The sequence below is a fragment of the Mercenaria mercenaria genome, chromosome 11 (assembly GCF_021730395.1).
Source record: "Mercenaria mercenaria strain notata chromosome 11, MADL_Memer_1, whole genome shotgun sequence".
Lineage (NCBI taxonomy): Eukaryota > Metazoa > Mollusca > Bivalvia > Venerida > Veneridae > Mercenaria > Mercenaria mercenaria.
The window spans coordinates 6,388,667-6,409,793 of NC_069371.1; the positions used below are offsets into that span (position 1 = coordinate 6,388,667).

Consider the following 21,127-nt stretch of genomic DNA (forward strand, 5'->3'; position numbering starts at 1 on the left):
TCCATTATACATTTCAGGAATTGTTTGACGTAAGAGTCAATTCAGACATTGATAGTGCATCGATGCATACATATAAATGCAATGCAAAGTGCAAGCAAAATACATTATATGCACAAGTAGGATTTTAACATAATAAGTAACAGGAATGCAATTACAGGTTAATATCAATAGTAAATGTTCAAGGTCTTTGAGTATTTACATGCGTTTGTGGCAATCACAGTATTCTAATTAGGAATCAAATACATTTCTCATACTAGTAAATGCCCGTACATGAACTATCATACACATGTTCACGCTAAAAGTTTATTAATTTGAAATATAAGGGATTTTTTTAGCTCACCTGTCACAAAGTGACAAGGTGAGCTTTTGTGATCGCACGGTGTCCGTCGTCCGTCCGTGCGTCCGTCCGTCCGTAAACTTTTGCTTGTGACCACTCTAGAGGTCACATTTTTCATGGGATCTTTATGAAAGTTGGTCAGAATGTTCACCTTGATGATATCTAGGTCAGGTTCGAAACTGGGTCACGTGCCATCAAAAACTAGGTCAGTAGGTCTAAAAATAGAAAAACCTTGTGACCTCTCTAGAGGCCATAATTTTCAATGGATCTTCATGAAAATTGGTCAGAATGTTCATCTTGATGATATCTAGGTCAAGTTCGAAACTGGGTCACGTGCGGTCAAAAACTAGGTCAGTAGGTCTAAAAATAGAAAAACCTTGTGACCTCTCTAGAGGCCATATATTTCACAAGATCTTCATGAAAGTTGGTCAGAACATTCACCTTGATGATATCTAGGTCAAGTTGGAAACTGGGTCACGTGCCATCAAAAACTAGGTCAGTAGGTCAAATAATAGAAAAACCTTGTGACCTCTCTAAAGGCCATATTTTTCATGGGATCTGTATGAAAGCTGGTCTGAATGTTCATCTTGATGATATCTAGGTCAAGTTCGAAACTGGGTCACGTGCGGTCAAAAACTAGGTCAGTAGGTCTAAAAATAGAAAAACCTTGTGACCTTTCTAGAGGCCATATATTTCACAAGATCTTCATGAAAATTGGTCAGAACGTTCAACTTGATGATATCTAGGTCAAGTTTGAAACTGGGTCACGTGCCTTCAAAAACTAGGTCAGTAGGTCAAATAATAGAAAAACCTTGTGACCTCTCTAAAGGCCATATTTTTCATGGGATCTGTATGAAAGTTGGTCTGAATGTTCATCTTGATGATATCTAGGTCAAGTTCGAAACTGGGTCACGTGCGGTCAAAAACTAGGTCAGTAGGTCAAATAGTAGAAAAACCTTGTGACCTCTCTAGAGGCCATAATTTTCATGGGATCTGTATGAAAGTTGGTCTGAATGTTCATCTTGATGATCTCTAGGTCAAGTTCGAAAGTGGGTCATGTGCCGCCAAAAACTAGGTCAGTAGGTCAAATAATAGAAAAACCTTGTGACCTCTCTAAAGGCCATATTTTTCATGGGATCTGTATGAAAATTGGTCTGAATGTTCATCTTGATGATATCTAGGTCAAGTTCGAAACAGGGTCATGTGCAGTCAAAAACTAGGTCAGTAGGTCTAAAAATAGAAAAACCTTGTGACCTCTCTAGAGGCCATACTTGTGAATGGATCTCCATAAAAATTGGTCAGAATGTTCATCTTGATGATATCTAGTTCAAGTTCGAAAGTGGGTCACGTGCCATGAAAAAGTAGGTCAGTAGGTCAAAGAATGAAAAAACGTTGTGATCTCTCTAGAGGCCATATTTTTCATGGGATCTGTATGAAAGTTGGTCTGAATGTTTATCTTGATGATATCTAGGTCAAGTTTGAAACTGGGTCAACTGTGATCAAAAACTAGGTCAGTAGGTCTTGAAATAGAAAAACCTTGTGACCTCTCTAGAGGCCATACCCTTGAATGGATCTTCATGAAAATTGGTCAGAATGTTCACCTTGATGATATCTAGGTCAAGTTCGAAACTGGGTCACGTGCCTTAAAAAATTAGGTCAATAGGTCAAATAATAGAAAAACCTTGTGACCTCTCTAGAGACCATATTTTTCAATGGATCTTCATGAAAGTTGGTCTGAATTTTTATCTTGATAATATCTAGGTGAAGTTCAAAACTGGGTCACATGAGCTCAAAAACTAGGTCACTATGTCAAATAATAGAAAAAACGACGTCATACTCAAAACTGGATCATGTGGGAAGAGGTGAGCGATTCAGGACCATCATGGTCCTCTTGTTTTAAATCATGACAGTAACAAAGGTCATTGAGAGCAGTGTACAAGAACCACCAAAGGGAATTTATTCAAGTTTAAAAAGATAGAGGACAATAGAGGAAAGCACTTTGAATCATAATACTACCTTTCTATATTTTAAATTATCTCTCTTTTATTATGCCCCCCTTCGAAGGAGGAGGGGTATTTTGTTTTGCAGATGTCGGTCAGTCGGTCTGTCGATCTGTAGACCAAGCAGTTTCTGGATGATAACTTAAGAACGCTTGGGCCTAGGATCATGAAAGTTGATATGTCATGACCAGCAGGTGACCCCTATTGATTTTGATATCAAAGGTCAAGGTCACAGTGACCCTGGAACAGTTAAACGGATACCGGACGATATCTTGAGAACGCCTAGGCCTAGGATCACGAAAATTGATAGGGAGGTTAGTCGTGACCAGTAGATGACCCATGTTGATTTTGAGATTAGTAGGTTAATGGTCAAGTTCACAGTGACCCGGAACTGTTGAACGGTTTTTGGACGATAACTTGAGAACGCTTAGGCCTAGGATCCTGAAACATGATAGGGAGGTTGATCTTGACCAGCAGATGACCCCAATTAATTTTGAGATCAGTATAACTTGAGAAGGCTTAGGCCTAGGATCACAAAACTTAATAGGGAGGTTGATCATGACCAGTAGATGACCCATGTTGATTTTTGGGGTAACTTGGTCAAAGGTCAAGGTCACAAGGTCCTAATTGGTTAAATCCATTTCTGATTATTATCTTGAGAACTATTTGACCTTGAGCCTTCATATTTTATTAGATGTTTAGTCTCCTAATAACTTCCGGGTCATGAGGTCAAAGATCAAGGTCAGTTATGGTCAAATCCATTTTAAAGCAATATCTGAAGATCTGTTTGGCCTACATACTTCAAATTTCATAGGTTGATTGGTCTCTTTTAGTAGATGACCTTTATCAATTTCTAGTCACTGGGTCAAAAGTCTAGGTCACTAAGCATTCAATCATTTATAGATTAATATCAGGAAAACTGATTTACCCAGTCTCCTTAAGAAGATGACTCTTAATAATTTCCGGGTCAAAGGTCAAGGTCACTTAGGGTGAAATCCATTTTAATTCAATACCTTAAGGTCTGTTTGACCTACATACTTCAAATTTTATAGGATGGTTGGTCTCCTTTAGTAGATGACCCCTATCACTCATGAACCTGGGTAAAAGGTCAAGGTCATTTAATATCTAAGACTATCAGGGGGACATATGTGTTTTTCAAACAACTCTTGTTAAATTTACTTTTTAACACATTGGTCTGGAGAATAATTCCAAAACTATCAAGAGGGAATTTGTTGAACTTTTTGTTGACACATTCAAAAAAGTGTTTTGTGGGAGTGCAGTGTACATGAACCATAACTCTGCCTTGCTTACTTTTAAGCTTACCAGAGCACGAAGAGCTTGGGGTGAGCTATTTTGATCGTTCTTCGTCTGGCGTCCGTTTTCACACTTTCCTTTAAACAACGTCTCCTCTGAAACCATTTGGTGGAAGTTGATGAAACTTGGTCTGGATATTCCTTTTTGGTCCTCTTCCAAAATTGTTCAAATGGTTTTGCTTGGTTGCACATATGGGCTGCCAGAGCTAAAAATAGAAAAATCTTCAATTGACATCTGCTCTTAAACGGCTGATACGATTTTGAAATAATTTCATATTATGGGAACGCCCCTGGCGGGCGGGCGGGCGGCGTCCACAGACTTTGTCCGGAGCATATCTTCTACATGCCTGAAGGGATTTTGATGAAACTTGGCACAGTTGTTCACCATCATGAGACGGAGTGTCATGCACAAAAACCAGGTCCCTAGGTCTAAGGTCAAGGTCACACTTAGAGGTCAAAGGTCAAATTCAAGAATGACTTTGTCCGGAGCATATCTTCTTCATGCATGGAGGGATTTTGATGAAAGTTGGCACAATTGTTCATCATCATGAGACAGAGTGTCATGCGCAAGAACCAGGTCCCTAAGTCTAAGGTCAAGGTCACACTTAGAGGTCAAAGGATACAAGAAAGAAAACTTTGTCCGGAGCATATCTTCTTCATGCATGGAGGGATTTTGATAAAACTTGGCACAAATGTTCACCACCACGAGGCAGAGTGTCTTGCGCAAGAAGCAGGTCCCTAGGTCTAAGGTCAAGGTCACACTTAGAGGTCAAAGGATACAAGAATGAAAACCTTGTCCGGAGCATTTCTTCTTCATGCATAGAGGGAATTTGATATAACTTTGCACAAATGTTCACCACCACGAGAAGGAGTGTCATGCGCAAGAACCAGGTCCCTAGGTCAAAGGTCAAGGTCACACTTAGAGGCCAAAAGTCAGATACAAGAATGACTTTGTCCAAAGCATTTCTTCTTCATGCATGGAGGGATTTTGATGTAACTTGGCACAATTATACATCATCATGAGACGAAGTGTCATGCGCAGTTCCCTTCTTTAGAATTACTTCCCTTTGTTGTTACTATAAATAGCTTATATTGTAACTTTTTCATTACTAGTCGTAGGGAAAAATCGAGACCACTTTTCTGTAGTACAACATGCATGCTACATCCAATTATGAGGTGTATTTTGACCAATCTCTACCTGGTAAAGATTTTGTGTGGACTTAAAATGTTTTTTGGATTTTTTTTTTTTTTTTTTTTTTTTTTTTTTTTTTTTTTTTTTTTTAAGATTATCTTCCCTTAGTTGTTACTATAAATAACTTATATTGTAACTTTTTTATAATTGACCGTAGTGAAAACACAAGACCACTTTTCTGTGGTACAACATAGATGTTACTTTCAAATTTTAGGTGTATTTTAAGGTATCTCTACCTGGTGAGGAGTTTTTTTTGGACTTAGAAAAACAAATGACTTACAATGATTACTAAACAACCACAAAATTAAAATTCCATTTGCAAATACAGGTGCTAGAGTAAAGAAATTTGCTGTGACGGGCATATATTGTGACATTCTGGCACTCTTGTTCCTATATGTATATATTGGAAACTTTAAAAATCTTCTTGTATGAAACAGCTGGCTTTGTTTTGAAATAATTTCACACAAATGGTCTTTGTGTGCCTGACTTTGAAATAGCCAAACTGCACTGAAGTGATCAGCGCCAAACCTAGTTGTTTTGGCCCTTAATTGTTTGGCATTCAGCAATGTGTGTGTGTTCAGTGATGGGAGACATACATTTTTCATGAAAAGCAGTCCCTAGTTTCTGTGTATACTAAACTTCCTAAAATTGATGAGAGAAATAAAGAAGTAATTTTGTCTTAAAAATCCCTTGTTTTATGACATAATATGCAAAAGTAATGCCTGAGAAACTAGTGATTATGTTTTTGGCCTTTTTTTCAAATCAAAAATGAAACCATGTGAGATAAAATGTTGCTGTTTTTCTCAGAAACAGTCTGCCAGGCTTTCAATTTATCACTGAAATATTTTATCCATTGTAAACTTCTGGACTTCTGGCAGCAGAATATTTAAAGATGGAAACTATTCCTTGTTACTTCATCTGAATTTATTTACTTTTGTGCTGTGCATATTTCAGGTAATCTTGGCCGAGATTTACAGAACCCAGTTCAATCATCGGTGCCACCAGCACAACTAGATCCCAACTTTGGAGGTAAATTTACACTGGTTCTGTTATTTATAAACCATACATAGCTTATTGTGTTTCTCTTAGTATTGCTTAGTTTATCTGATCTGACTGCTTTTTAGCTCACCTGAACATGAAGAAGCTTTAAGTATCATTGGCTGTCTTTCTTAAACTACTGAGGCAGTTTCAACCAAACTTTACAGAAATGTTTATGAGGCGGTCCTTTTTCAGATTATTTCGAATTTAGATCATCCATGAAGAAGTCTGGTTGCCATGGCAAACAAAGGAAAAATTCTGGCCAGATTTAATATTAATTTATAAAAATAATGTTCCCTTGGTGACTCTTTATTAAATTCTTTCATATAACCATAGAAACTTGTGTATATTGCGCATATTTTTGACCTCCTTGGCCACCCCTGTATAGAGGGTGGGCATTGTACTGCACAGGTTTAGATGATTTTTCAAGTTCAAAACAAACCTGAAGAAGGTTTATACAAGACCGAAACCAGCTGTTTTAATAAATATATCATTCAGTTTACGCAGTGTGTTACATGTTTTTGCCTTGTCTTCCATTGTTTCTGTTTTAAGTTCAAAACAATCATGTTTGTTTATGATTGTCCATCAGATCAGTAAGGGGAAACTGACTCTTACTAAACGTTCTAGCCTAAAAACTAAGATTGCAGTATGTGTTATAATTGATAAGAGTGGTTTATTCTTTTAAACAAAATTAATTTATACGCCCAAAGGGACATATTATGTTATGACACCGATGGCCACCCGTTTGTAACTCTGAGCCCCTGGAAGGATTTCGAAGAAACTTGACACAAATATTCACCACATCGAGACGACATGCAGAGCGCATGTTTTGGATGGCTCTCTTCAAGGTCACACTTAGGGGTCAAAGGTCATATGACTTTGTTTGTTGTCCGCTCTGTAACTCTTGAACTGCTTGAAGGATTCTAAAGAAACTTGGCACAAATGTTCACCACATCGAGAGGACTTGCAGAGCGCATTTTTGGATGGCTCGCTTCAAGGTCAAGGTCACACTTACGGGTCAAAAGTCATATGACTTTGTTTCATGTCCGCTCTGTAACTTGAACTGCTTGAAGGATTTTAAAGAAACTTGGCACAAATGTTCACCACATCGAGATGGCGTGCAGAGCGCATGTTTCACTTGGCTCACTTCAAGGTCAAGGTCACACTCATACCTTCTGGCGTATATTGCTCTGCATTGTTGTGCTCTTTTTTGTAAATTGAATAGTATTTTGAAGATAAAAATCATGATTATTATGAAAACTTGATACTGAAATTATGTGGTTTTGGCCAAAATGGCTGTTTCATGGGGACGTAAATTCATGGATTTCAAATTTTAATTTTTTTTTTATAATTTCCACAGGATTAGTTCTAGTATATCATTTTGTTCATACGTTTGAAACCTACAGGTGTCAAACAGCTCTACCATGGTTAATGAATTTGCAATCTACGCCACAGGAGATTTGCGAGTGATCATGTGCCAATTAACGACCACATTATCTTATACGACCCCTATTTTGCAAAACTTAATGAAACTAGAAAAGTCGGCACCAATTAAAAAGTGTCAAAACCGTAGCACATGGGATAGTCTTGCACAATAAGCATTCATAATAGATGTTTTTTTTTGCAAAATGAATTCGCGTCTGCATCTAAAAGAACAAGCTGTTGAACTTGTGCATGTGTTATTTCCTGCCAAGAAACATGTTGTGTGAATTGGGTAATAATGCATCGGACCCAAATGTAGCAATTAATTTATAATGTTAAATAGTCCCAAAGTACAAGTAGTTTACTACATGTCAGTAAAAATAAAGGCTAGTGTATTTAAACATTTCAGAGCGGGGCTGAATAAATGCAAATAACAGCTGCAGCATTATACCCGGCTGTACATATTCCAGAGTAACCCTGGAAAAATTGCAGACAAATGCAAAACTTCCATGGAAAGTAGGTACTTTCCATGGAATAGTACGGAAAAGTCACCTGTTATCAGGGGTGTAAAATACTCGCCCGCTCACATTGGCGAGTTAAAGTCTGAGTAGGACGAGTGGACCTCGCTGTATACTCGACCGATTGGGCGAGTGGTTTTTTACGTCCTTACTTTACCAAAATTCAGAAATTACAACTCCAAAACGTCACCAAACTTTGAGATGGTTCAGTCGCTACCTGGATTGACTGGAATTTACCTGCGAATCGTAAAGATATCAAAACGTCATGCCGGTAATTTTCCATTTCACATTTAAGCACGTGCGACCTATCATATTAAATATCTAATTTACATCGACACGTACACAAAAACCGTGCGTTGTGCATTCATTTTTTAACATTTTCGCATCAAGTTTTCAACACCTCTTGAGAAATAATACTATTTGAATTCTATAATGATTTTAATAAGATATCGACAGAAATGTAGGCAAAATTCTATAAAAACGGTCGAATTTTCATATAATCATTTGTAAAAATTCAAACAGCGCGATCTTAGTTACTTATTTCTTTCTAAAAGTAAATAAATGGTGAATACTCTGGGCATAAAATTCAGACTTTTGACCAGAAAGAATAAAAAACAGAATAAAAAAATCTTAAATAATGAAAAAGCAGCAGCAATTACAATACATGGAGTAAAACGATTTTTGGCAAACAGATTTCTGTTAGTGCGGCAGAATAGGTTACGTGACCTCGTGAACGTAAATAGAAATGCGATTTTAAAATAAAGCAATGTGATGTCATTGCGGTTTTTAATAAGTTTTAAATGAATCTTTGTACATGTATACTGTTATGCTTTAAATGAACCAGTCAGTAGGGACGATGAATACTCTGGGCATAAAATTCAGACTTTTGACCAGAAAGAATAAAAAACAGAATAAAAAAATCTTAAATAATGAAAAAGCGGCAGCAATTACAATACATGGAGTAAAACGATTTTTGGCAAACAGATTTCTGTTAGTGCGGCAGAATAGGTTACGTGACCTCGTGAACGTAAATAGAAATGCAATTTTAAAATAAAGCAATGTGATGTCATTGCGGTTTTTAATAAGTTTTAAATGAATCTTTATACATGTATACTGTTATGCTTTAAATGAACCAGTCAGTAGGGACGATGTTTATAAAGCGATATTTCATCTGAAACTTGGCAAAGCAACCGGCTTTGACGAGATTCCAGTTGAGGTTATCCGTAATGGAACATGCATCGACTTGCTGTTCAAAATTGTTAATTATGCTTTTGAAAATGTTATTGTACCTAATGACTGGTCCAAAGGTATAATAAACCCTATTCCTAAGGGAAACACAAATCCACTTGATCCTTTAGAATACAGACCAATAACTTTGTTGTCTATTCCTTACAAAGTGTATGCACATATTTTGAACAAAAGACTTATGTCTTGGGTTGAAGAAAATAAAATATTATGTGAGGAACAGAATGGTTTCCGTAGTCAGAGAAGTTGCTTAGATCATGTATATTTGTTACATTCATTGCTGGATAACCGTAAATCAGTGAAAAAAGAGTCTTTTGCCTGTTTTGTTGATGCACGAAAGGCGTTCGATACAGTGAATAGAAGTTGCTTATGGTATAAACTTATGCAAATTGGTATACACGGTAAATTTTTAAATGCAATACAGTCTCTTTATGCATGTGTATCATGTGCAGTACGTGTCAATAACGACTTAACAGATTGGTTTAATGTTAATGTTGGTGTAAAGCAGGGTTGTGTCCTTTCGCCTACAATGTTTTCTATATATATTAATGATTTGGCAATAGAAATCAATAATCTGAACTGTGGAATTAATGTTGACGATGTTATGATCTCAATCCTGCTCTATGCCGATGACATAGTATTGTTGGCTGAAAATGAAATTGATATGCAATGTATGCTTAACACTGTGTCTGCCTGGTGCCGTAAATGGAGGCTCACTGTAAATGAAAGCAAAACTAAAGTTGTGCATTTTAGACAACAGTCCAAAATTGTATCCAACTTTCAGTTCATGATGGGTGAACTTAATATAGGTACAGCATCTGAATATAAATATCTTGGCTTTTGGTTTAACGAACATTTAGATTTGGAAAAGTCTGTGAAGGAGGTTGCAAAATCTGCAAGCAGGGCTCTTGGTGCCATATATTTGAAATTTGTTAATGTTGGTGGTATGTCACACAATGTATATAAGAAGTTAGTTGAAACAGTTGTCGAGCCTGTCCTCTTCTACTGTGCTGGAATTTGGGGTTATCGTAAGTTCCCATGTGTTGAGTCTGTGCTTAACAAGGCTAAGCGAATGTACCTAGGTGTAACGAAAAACGCCCCAAACCTTGCCGTTAGTGGAGATCTAGGCTGGGCATCTGTAGATACTAAACAGAAGATTGAAGTTGTATGCCTGTGGTGTCGGTTGAGAAATCTTTCAGAAGATAGACTAGTTAGACAAATGCATTTTCTGTATGTTAATAAACCAAAATCATGGGAGAAACAGGCTCAAAAAATGTTTAATGTATTAGGTATAAGTGATATCACCATGGTCGATAAGCCTTGTAAGACTAGTTGTATTAAAAAAGCTAAAGATAAGTTGTTTAACAATAATATGACTTCTTGGAGTACTAATTTGCAAAGTCAGGGTACAGTTGAAAATGGTAAAAAACTTAGAACTTACAGAGTGTATAAGGCAGATTATTGTACTGAGAATTATGTATTGCTAAATCTGCACAGGGACCAACGCCGTGTTCTAGCTAAATTTAGGGCATGTAATCTACCACTTGCCATTGAAACTGGTCGCTACACCAAACCTAAAACTCCTGTAAATGAAAGACTTTGTAAATACTGTGATAATAATTGTGTAGAAGATGAAACTCACTTCCTTGTTAATTGTGAATTTTATAGTGACCTTAGATACAACTTGTTTATGAAGGCACAATCACTGCTTCCTGATTTCAATGACCTAAACTCTGAAAGTAAGCTAGTAAAGCTCATGAATACTAGAGAGCTACAGTTTACCTTAGCAAATTCTCTTTTATCAATGTGTAGAAGAAGAAAACATGCTAAAGTGTAGCAACACTTTCTTTTAAATTAAGATATATATAATTAGCTCGATTCTTTTGAAGAAAATGTTGAGCTATTGCACTCACCCCAGCGTCGGCGTCAGTGCTGCCGCTGGTTAAAGTTTGTGATAAAGTCAAATATCTCTGTTACTATCATAGCTATTGACCTTAAACTTAAAATAGATATTTATTAGCACAGTCTACACCATGAGAGACAACTTCAATAGCTCAGACGTGAAATTTGACAGATTAATGTCCCTTTTTTAGCTTAGAATTCTTTCGGTTAAAAATTTTGGTAAAACCAAATATTTCTGTCATTATCAAAGCTTTTGAGTTGAAACTTGAAATAGGTCTTTATTATCGCAGTCTACGCCAGGAGAAACAATCCATGTAACTCTGTTTGAATTTTGACAGATTTATGCCCCTTTTTAACTTAGAATTGTTTGGTTAAAGTTTTTGATTAAGTCAAATATTTCAGTTGCTGTCGTAGCTTTTGACTTGAAACTTAAAATAGTTATTTACAATCAAAGTTTATATCTTGAGAAACAATACTCATAACTCTGATTTGAATTTTGACAGAGTTATGTCCCTTTTTCACTTAGAATTTTTTTGGTTATAGTTTTACTTAACGTCCAATCTCTCTGTTGCTATCAAAGCTATTGACCTGAAACTTGGAGTGTTTTTTTTTACTGTCAAAGGCTGCATAATAAGAAACAATCCACATAACTCTGTTCAGAATTTTGACAGATTTATGCCCCTTTGGCTGGCTAGGCTCTAATTCAGATTTAAACACTTAGAAAAGTCGAGCGTGCTGTCTTACGGACAGTTCTGAATTTTAATCCATTGATGTGCTACTAGCACAGTAGTTTGTAGCATTACTTACGCTTTATGTTAACGTAGGATACATTTAACTTTTAGTTTTAATTGCATTTTAGTCCTTGGATTTGCAACTCGCTCGGCAGTTTGTCTATCTTACCATCATATTAATTTAATACATATCCCACTGATTTACAGGCAGTGGCATGGACTGTTTTTCACTATGTAGATCAGATTGCCGGTGTTAAGTGAATCCATCAGGACAATATGAAATATGTGAATGTCTTGTAACATACAACTACACTAACCAAGCTAGATGAAAACTAACTTGTGGGTCTTTTCATCTGGTGCTAGCCTATGTCTGTTTGGCCATTGAAAATGTTGGCCCTGCTTAATCCAGAATATTGTGCCCCAATTATTAGTTTTCTCGCAAACAATATTAAATGGTTATTTTTAGTTTTAATAAGTCATTTTATCTTGTTTTATGGTATTAAATTGTAGAAAAACGATATTGATGTGAAAGCTATGTGATCTGAGGAGACTGATTGTCAGATAATGCACCCTTTTCTGGTTTAAAGGAAATGCAAATAAGATGTTAAATAGTATTCAGTAGTTTATATATGCTTAACATTTAATTAGTACACTTATATCATTAAGCAGGTTTCTTTTAGTATGTTTTTCATTTTGTAGAGAAAAATTAGACCAATTTTTTATTCCATGAGTAAAAGATACAGACACTTAAAAGTTTTATGATAATCCTTTCGTCTGTGCTTACCAGACAATCAGTCCCTTTTAACTTACATATAGAAAACATTACTTTTTTATATGGGAAGATTGCTGTTCGGTCAATGGATAGTTTCGATGCTGTTGAGTTTGATTTGCCCGTCGATGCTTTGGTTACGTCACTGCTTTTGTGGTGGTGGTTGGGCGCCTTGGGGTAAATGATGGTCAACAATATGGAAACTACACATCTTGATGTACAAATTCATGTTTTATACTGTTTTAGTGTCTCGTCAGTCAGTAATGGCTGGATGTAAAACTGTTTTTAACGTGACTGTTTTATACATTATGTAAAATTCTATGAATGTTTTACATGTGACACTTTAATAAAATATAAAGTTGTAAGTTGTAAAGTTGTATTTTTTGACCAACAATTTAAAAGTTTTTTTTGTCAAACAATAATGTAAATTCCTTGAGGGCAAATAGGTCACAGAGGTAGGATATCCACTACAGTAAATATCGTTTGAGACATTTACCTTTTATACTGGATATAGCACATTCGCTTTTGATAACAAATTAAAGAAGAAATTTTTTATTGATTTCTATTTCTCAGCAATTTCAAGAACCGATGCGGTACGATCAGACAGTGATGTGTCACATGGCGCGAAAACATGACGTAATGCCTTGACAATCTCGAGCAAAAATACCGCTTTGATCTCCACTTCAGATGTCAAGATACTGACACACTTCTTTTAGCTCTTTGAGGGGGTGTAAATTGATCATGAAAACAAGGTCAATTACTTAGTTTATCAACTGAATAATTACCGATAATCTTTAACAGTTTTTTCCCTCTCTTTCAACACGGGTGGATGGACGATGATTATTGTGTCAAAATTTTTTAGACACTTTTCAAAATAAATATTTTTCGGGAAATAATACTATTGGGAAATAATACTATTGTACATAATACTCTTTTCATAAAAGTGACAGTATTAAAAGTGTCAATTATTAGGGCGAGTGGCTGTTCACTAAGGGCGAGTAGATATTACTGGCTACTAGTCCTGCAGGGCGAGTGGTGCATACATGCCATATCTCCCGCCGGGAGACTTTTTCTCCCGTATTTTCTTCCGCGGGGACATGAAAACCTCCCGTAAAAAAATTAATTCTGAAAAAAAGTCCTCTGTCGAAAAATCGTATCTCGGACCCAATGTAGACCTTTAGAAAATACTTGAAATTCAATATCGAGTGGCCCGGAAATACTCTTCAAACATAATTTTGATAGTTGTCTATAATCCCTAGCTTGTTTATCGAGAGATACACGCCTGAGGCATTAATTATCTTACCACCTACTGTCACCATCTGCAAACAATTAACCATTTAATCTTACCCGTAGGCAATTGTAAACATGTGCATGCGAGATTTTAGACTGATTCAGTAACATCAAAGTCACTGACCAGTAGTTTTCAAAACAATATGTAAACCAGTCTTAAAATTACGTCATTTTACCGCCACCTGCCAAAGTGTACTTTCGTTTTCGCTGATCTATTTTTGAGTCGGCTAAAGGCTGAAAGCCTTTTGACGAGTCCTTGCTATCCAACGATTCTCTAAATGGACCAAATAACACAGTGAAGGGATGTAGTTCCATTAGATTTCTCAAACTCCAAACAGTTCACTGCATGAATGAAGTTAAGTTGTGTCAATTCCCTTTGCTATGACCAATATACGATGTAATCTGTCATATTTATGACTTGTAATTGTGCAATTCTCGAATGTAACTCATTAAGCATAAATGTGCATTTTAAGAATTGCGCAGGCTTACAAAGCTTGGGTAACATCCAGCGAAAGACAAAAAATAGTTCCAGCAGGGCTCCAGATAAGATGCGTATTAGCGTAAATTACGTATTGAAATAATGCAAATACGCATGTCAAATAATTTCTAAGCGTATAAAAACGTATATAAAATTACAGAAACGCACACAATGCTTTTTTAAAAGCAAAATCTGAATCGTCTGGATGCGTTAGGTAACATAGCCGATCAGCCTTAATTCTCCCACATTGAACGTAAAACACGCATCATATGATTTCTATAAACTTTGCGTGGGTTGAATTTTGCAGTCAGGTAAACGGATAAATTATTGGAAGAAGAAGCTCTTACTGGTTTGTTTAGTTACTACTGATATTAAAAATGATTTTAATTCTTATTTTTCGAGAAATAAACAAATCGGCGAAACATTAAATTGTATTTTCTTGTAGTTTTTGAAATCGAAAGTAGATCGTCTATGTTTGGCGAAACGAAACAACTTTTTTATGAAAAGATTTAAATAAGAGGTAATTTAACCGTAAACTTCAATGTCAGATACTGCCAATTGCTGCTAAATGTCTTCGTATCATCACAATTTGTAACATATATTGTTCAAACTGGAGAAAAGTGTAATCGTATCCGGATATAATATTTTGGGTAAATATCGAGCTGTGTTATGAAATTTTAAGAAAAAAACTAAAAACAAACTGAAACTGGTAGACTATACTGTCAGTACATCAATCATTAGCCGACTCAGGCCATTCAGGCCTTTGATTATATTTATCGAGCCATCAGAGGATGAGACAGGTTAGTGTTAACACCGAGTTTATGCTTCTCAATTTAAATACTTGCAAAACAATAAAAAAATCAACCACGATTTAACAAAAATTGGCGAGTAAATGTCAGACTACACAGAATTTCGGACAAACATGAATTCGGATAAGTGAATTTTATGAAATGAATTGCAATTCATATTGCCCAAAGAATTGACTGCCATTCCTTTGTGATATTGTCATGTTGCAATAATTAACGGGAGAATTCCCAGTTTAAATACATGTAGTTTTAATCTAAATATTATAGCGAAAAGGGCCTTCGCTATACAGGAGTTGACAATCCTATTAGAGACAGAAAAGGTTCCTAACCCTAACAGGCAGAAATAACTACAATACAGGTCACTTACTACCCAGATGGCCCTGGATTTCGGTGGATCAACATATTATGCAACTTGATACAATGGAGTCTGGTCGAGAAGCGATGCTGCTCGTCTGTGATTGGTCCTCCTGGCCATGTGATAGGAATCCTCCTCTCCGATTGGCTGGTTCTCTTGTGACCTCTTACAGTGACCTAACTAACCTTAACTACGTTCCCACTACACTCCCACCCCCCCCCCCTAGTTCTATAAAGTTGGTCACAAGGGTCCGTGTGAATCACACAGAAAAAGAGATGGCCTGGGAGGCTATAGATGGGTTCCTCACAGAGACAGGCATAACAGGGATACCCTGCTTAATAATAATCATGGAGGTTTCACCAATAACGATTTTACATCTCGTGCAAAACAGACCAGACAACAAGGACTTCTGAAATCATGGACAAGATTCCCCCATAGGAGATTAATTGTCATTTAGAAGTGGTTGTTCCAAACATCTCTTTTAACAACTGGAATTAAGGTCATGGGATCCCCATACTGACCTAAGTTCATAATTTTCTGGGTAACCCAGATAAACATATCATATTATTAAGGTCCTGGGATACCCAGGGGAAGAACCATTATACTGATACTGATGCATACCAGGAATTACACATGCTTACATCAGTTTATAACTTCAAGGTTACCCGGAGAGGCATAATAGATCATTAAGGTGCTGGGATACCCAGCGAAACAACTGTCATATCAAGGTGTACCATGGGATACCCATACTGCAGTACACAAGGACATACCACAAAATGTACCTAGCAAAACATTCAGATCTGAGAACCCCCCAGTCATTGAAATACCTCATTAAAGATCATGGGACACCCATATTGATCTTAAGAAGCAAAGCTGTCTAAAGTCTGGACCATTCTGCATTAAGGTTTAAAGAAACCCAATAGAATTTATAGTCTATGAAAATAGTTTAGCACTTGACAGTATCAGGACAAGTTATCCCAATGATAAACCTGGGATTCCCAGGAGGCTTGGGGGTGCACTGAGCAGATGGACAGTTTCTACATCTAGAACAAGGATAAACCCGGGATACCAGGAGGCCGGGGAGACCCCAAGAAGATAGACACAGTTTCTGTGTCTATTGAAGGACGAGGCATTGCCTCTACTGATCCGTATAGGAAAAAGGATCTGAAGTAGGCGATCCGTGACCCGGAGTCCCTTTCCCCAGGCCCTTAGCCCAAGGATCTCTATTGCTAAGACCAGACCGGTCCTGTGACAGATCCAGGAATCCCCATCCCCATCTGGAAGAGGTTTGTGCTACAGCCCAAAGGATGCTGTGGTTAAATAAAGGCTGCACAGACTTTGGTCTCACACTAGGAATGTTAGCAGGTGATACCAAAATACAATCAGACCCACAAGTGAGACTCTGGCACACCATGCCCCTACTGTTCTGTCCATCTGAACAGGAGACCTGCACACATCCCAGAGACCCTACACCGACAACCTCTCTTTCAGTATTTCCACAATGATGTGAAACTGTTGCAGCAGAGGCACTGATGCCCTGACTGAACCTGTCAGAATTCAACATTATTTACCCGGACTGTGAACAGAAAGTGTAGTACAAACTTTCTACCTCTAAACGAAGGGGCGAGTAAAACGGATTCCCAGACAAGGACACTATACTTTGTGACCAAGAGCAAGAATCACTAAACCCATACTTGTTCCATAGTTGCTGCCCTGGAGAATGACATAATGTACAGGCACTCTGGTTGATTACCGGAGAAGGGAACCCTGAGGGAGGGAGTGGTACAGAGTACAATGACAAGGTTGCTGGTGGCGGCAACCCCCAAGCAAGTGAACCTTCGTGGGCAAAGTCATATAGGAATAAACTAACTGTTGGTTCTCCAACGTGATAAGGCGGCAATTTCCCAGAATGATTGAAGGGCAATACCCTACCGAGCTCTTGATATTGAACATAGCTGCTAGTATCAGGTCCGCAAACCTTTGGAATACAATGGCCTCTGAGCTTTCCACCGGTGCCTTGACCTTTAGTAACAAGATTCCCTACTATTCCCGATTCATCTATGACCTTACGTTCCCCAGATGCTACTTGAGGTCCAGATGACTTTGTATTGAACTGGGCTTTAGTTTGGCATAAACTTGGCAAGGAGTTTAGTGGAAGACATTGGTCATGGCCTTCACCCCTAGAGTCTGAAGTCCCAGATTTGCTGTCAAAAGAGTTACTCTTGTAAAAACCAGTCTCCGAGTTGGGCAAATCTGATGTACCATCTTGCCTATTTCCTTTAGCCACCAGAGATACATCAATTTCACTTATAGGATATCTTATTGTAAGGCAGTTCCTATAATTATCTTCTTGAATTACCATTAAAATATACAGGCCAGTATTAAAAAGAGTCACAGTGTTGTGCTCAAGAACATTATTGGATAACTGCTCCCTAAAAGCTGTATCTTTGTTATTGTCACAATCTGCAGGGCACTATGTCACTGGAGCTTATTGTGTACCCAAAGTGTTTAATTTGCACAGGGTTGTTGCAACCAGGGTATTTGCAATATTCATGCTTTGGTGCAAAGCTAACTTGACATTAGGATCATGAGAGAATACGGTTTCGTATTGTTTAAATTGAACAAGGCCCTTGGGGGATAAGAAGATACTGTATCAGTATTAATGTGTAAATCACATGGGGTGCTAGAGCTGGGGATGAATGTCGCATCCATGTTGTCTATAGCACACATGGAACTAGGAGAAGTGTTACATACATTATCTGCCTTATTATACAGAGCACGTGGAGCGCTAGAGACAGGAGTGACTAGGGTAACCATACTTTCTGGGGCATCCAAAGATATGGTAAGTATGGTATCTGCTTTATGGTATAGGGCGCTAGCGTTTGTGGCTGATACGGTACCGGTGTCATTAATAAAGCACATGGCGTTGGAAGGAAAGGTAAGTACAGTATCCGTAACACCATCCAATTCATATAGGGTGCTAGACTGGTGGTTTACTACGGTATCCGCATTGTCTATATTGCACGTGGCACTGGACAGAATGGTAGTTACAGTATTTGTATTACTGTCCATATTGCATTGGATGCTGGCATCCACATAGTCTATATTGCACCTGGCATTGGACAAAATGGTAGGTACAGTATTTGCATTACTGCCCATATTGCATTGGGTGCTGGCATTAAGGGTTAATACGGTAGCCATATTTTCTAAATTACAGGGGGCGCTCAGAGAAAGGTTAAGTACGGTATCTGAACCAACACACATAGTGCGAAGATCGTGTGTGGGTACAGTCTCTGATTGTGAATGGTCTCCTTCACTAATTAACTTGTTGGGAATCAGTAATTTAGTGGTGTCAGCAAAATTACTCCCACCATTATCTGATGCAGAGTTATCAAACTGGCTACTGGTCAGTGTACTGCTCCTCTGCAGAGACTCATCACTGACTCCCTCAAGACTGGAATCTGGACTCAATAAAGAACTAACAACCCCAGAGCTATTTGCCTGCTCTCCCCAAGGTTTCAGACATGCTCCCCACACGAGAGCACTACTATCATTTTCCCCCACACTCTCCCCACTTCTAAAAGAGCTCGATGATTTGCATTCAGTAACTTGGGACAAATCCTGCTCTGCAAAGTCCAGAAAGTTAAAGACCTGTTCAAGGTCTTCATCCGATTTTATTGGAACCCGGGGGACACAAGGCACACTACCCTGATCCTTAACTAGAGTATCACAGAACAAATCCCCCAATTCCGTTGAGGTACTTACCTCACACATTTCCAGGGAAATCTCGGATTTGGGGAAGTGTGAGGAGGCTTCCTCCCTTAGCACACTCTCCCTCAGGAGATTAATTTCTGACTTGAGGGCTCCTATGATTTGTTCAAGGTCATCATCTGATTTTAGTGGAACCCGGGGGACACATGACACACTACCCTGATCCTTAACTAGAGTATCACAGGACAAATCCCCCAATTCCGTTGAGGTACTTAACTCACACATTTCAGGGGAAATCTCGGATTTGGAGAAGTGTGAGGAGGCTTCCTCCCTTAGCACACTCTCACTCAGAAGATTAATTTCTGACTTAAGGGCTCCTATGACTTCATCATCTTCCTTAAATTTCTTTAAACTAGACTTTCGGAGTAGTTCTTCCACCACGATGATTTGTCATTCAGGGACTTATTTTTATTTCTTAGAATTCGTGTACAAGTCATCAGATACTCCACACAAACACAATATATGTCGCATTTCTCTGTCAATGTATCTACTTTCTTTTGGAGGCGATCCCTCTGGTATTTTAGTTCTTGATTTTCACCCTCCAGAACTTGTATTCTCTGTGATAAACTTTCTTTACATATTGGCGAATTGTAGGAACAGTTAGCCCCATGGGGAGTTACAGGAAAAGTCACGGGATACCCGACATGTGTTTCCGAGAGATACGGGAGGTTATTAGCTTGACCTTGGCTCAAGACCTTTACCAGAGATGCAGCCGGCACTGGTGTCACAGGTGGCGTATCATAGGTCGTCTTACATGGTGTGTGGGAGACTACTGTTTTTGGTGAAGACCACCCATGCCCCTCTTCTGCCATCACGCCTAGTGTGTGAGGGGATACCACCTCAGAGGGAAAATATTCTAATTGTCTATTGGCTGTAATGCCTGGTGTGAACGGGGATAACGCCCCTGGGGACCAATATCCAAACCCCCAATTGGCCCTCATGTCCGGTGTGTGAGGGGCTACCCCTCCCGGTGAAGGCCACCCATATCCCAACATAGGCGGGTAACATCCCAATTGAGGCCCAGCCCCACCAGAGTTACCTGGGGATTTTGTATTGCTGCAAGGGGTACTTACTTTCTCAGCCATAACCTTAGATATAAAGTATAAAGCTGATATATCTGTTGTAAATTAAAATACTTGATAATTTGCTATTTGTTTTCTTGAACCTCAATACAGACAATATCCTTACACCCACTCTAATTTTTATTCTTTTTGGCCTTTGATGTAAAAGCAATAAGATAATACATGTACAGTAACAGGGAAGGATACCTTCCACAAATTTACCAAAAGAAACAGTACACTTACTGTCTATCTATCCTTGAATTGAATAGAACGGAATGAAATAACTTTTTGAATAATTTTGAAAAATTCCAAGTCACCGGTTGTTGTTGTTACCGGAACTTCCGGCTTAAAATGAAAGTACTTTCGGTTTGGCACGTTTTCCGTGCGCGAGGCCTTAACTTCTGAAAAATATGACAAAACAATTTCTTTTGTCGAAGAAAATTTAATCCACTAAAAGAATGTTCAAACCAAATCGATATAACCCCAAAAGAATAGCCGTCTGAGCCTTACGGCGATTTTCCCAGTTTTTTGACAGTCCGCAGGCTGTATAAACCGGGCTAGAAATTATAGAAATAACCCTTACTAATCTTACACAGGAATCCTGTTCAGAAAAAACCTGGCCGAAGGGACTGTTCAAAGGCTTTCGCCTTCTACTACGTAACGGACAGGGACCTACTAGGGAATTTCCAGGCGAGATGTTCGCGATTACTTCTGACACCAATATAGCGAAAAGGGCCTTCGCTATACAGGAGTTGACACTCCTATTAGAGGCAGAAAAGGTTCCTAACCCTAACAGGCAGAAATAACTACAATACAGGTCACTTACTACCCAGATGGCCCTGGATTTCGGTGGATCAACATATTATGCAACTTGATACAATGGAGTCTGGTCGAGAAGC

The 21,127-nt window shown here is 38.1% G+C and overlaps 1 protein-coding gene across 1 annotated transcript in view; it reads left to right on the forward strand.

Annotated features, from left to right (window-relative positions):
* LOC128546987 (uncharacterized) overlaps nucleotides 1-21,127 on the forward strand; it is a 155,239-nt gene that overhangs the window by 59,493 nt on the left and 74,619 nt on the right. Inside the window, exon 6 of the mRNA XM_053518460.1 lies at nucleotides 5,797-5,871. Coding sequence (XP_053374435.1) covers nucleotides 5,797-5,871 — 75 coding nt within the window. The remainder of the gene's footprint in view (nucleotides 1-5,796; nucleotides 5,872-21,127) is intronic.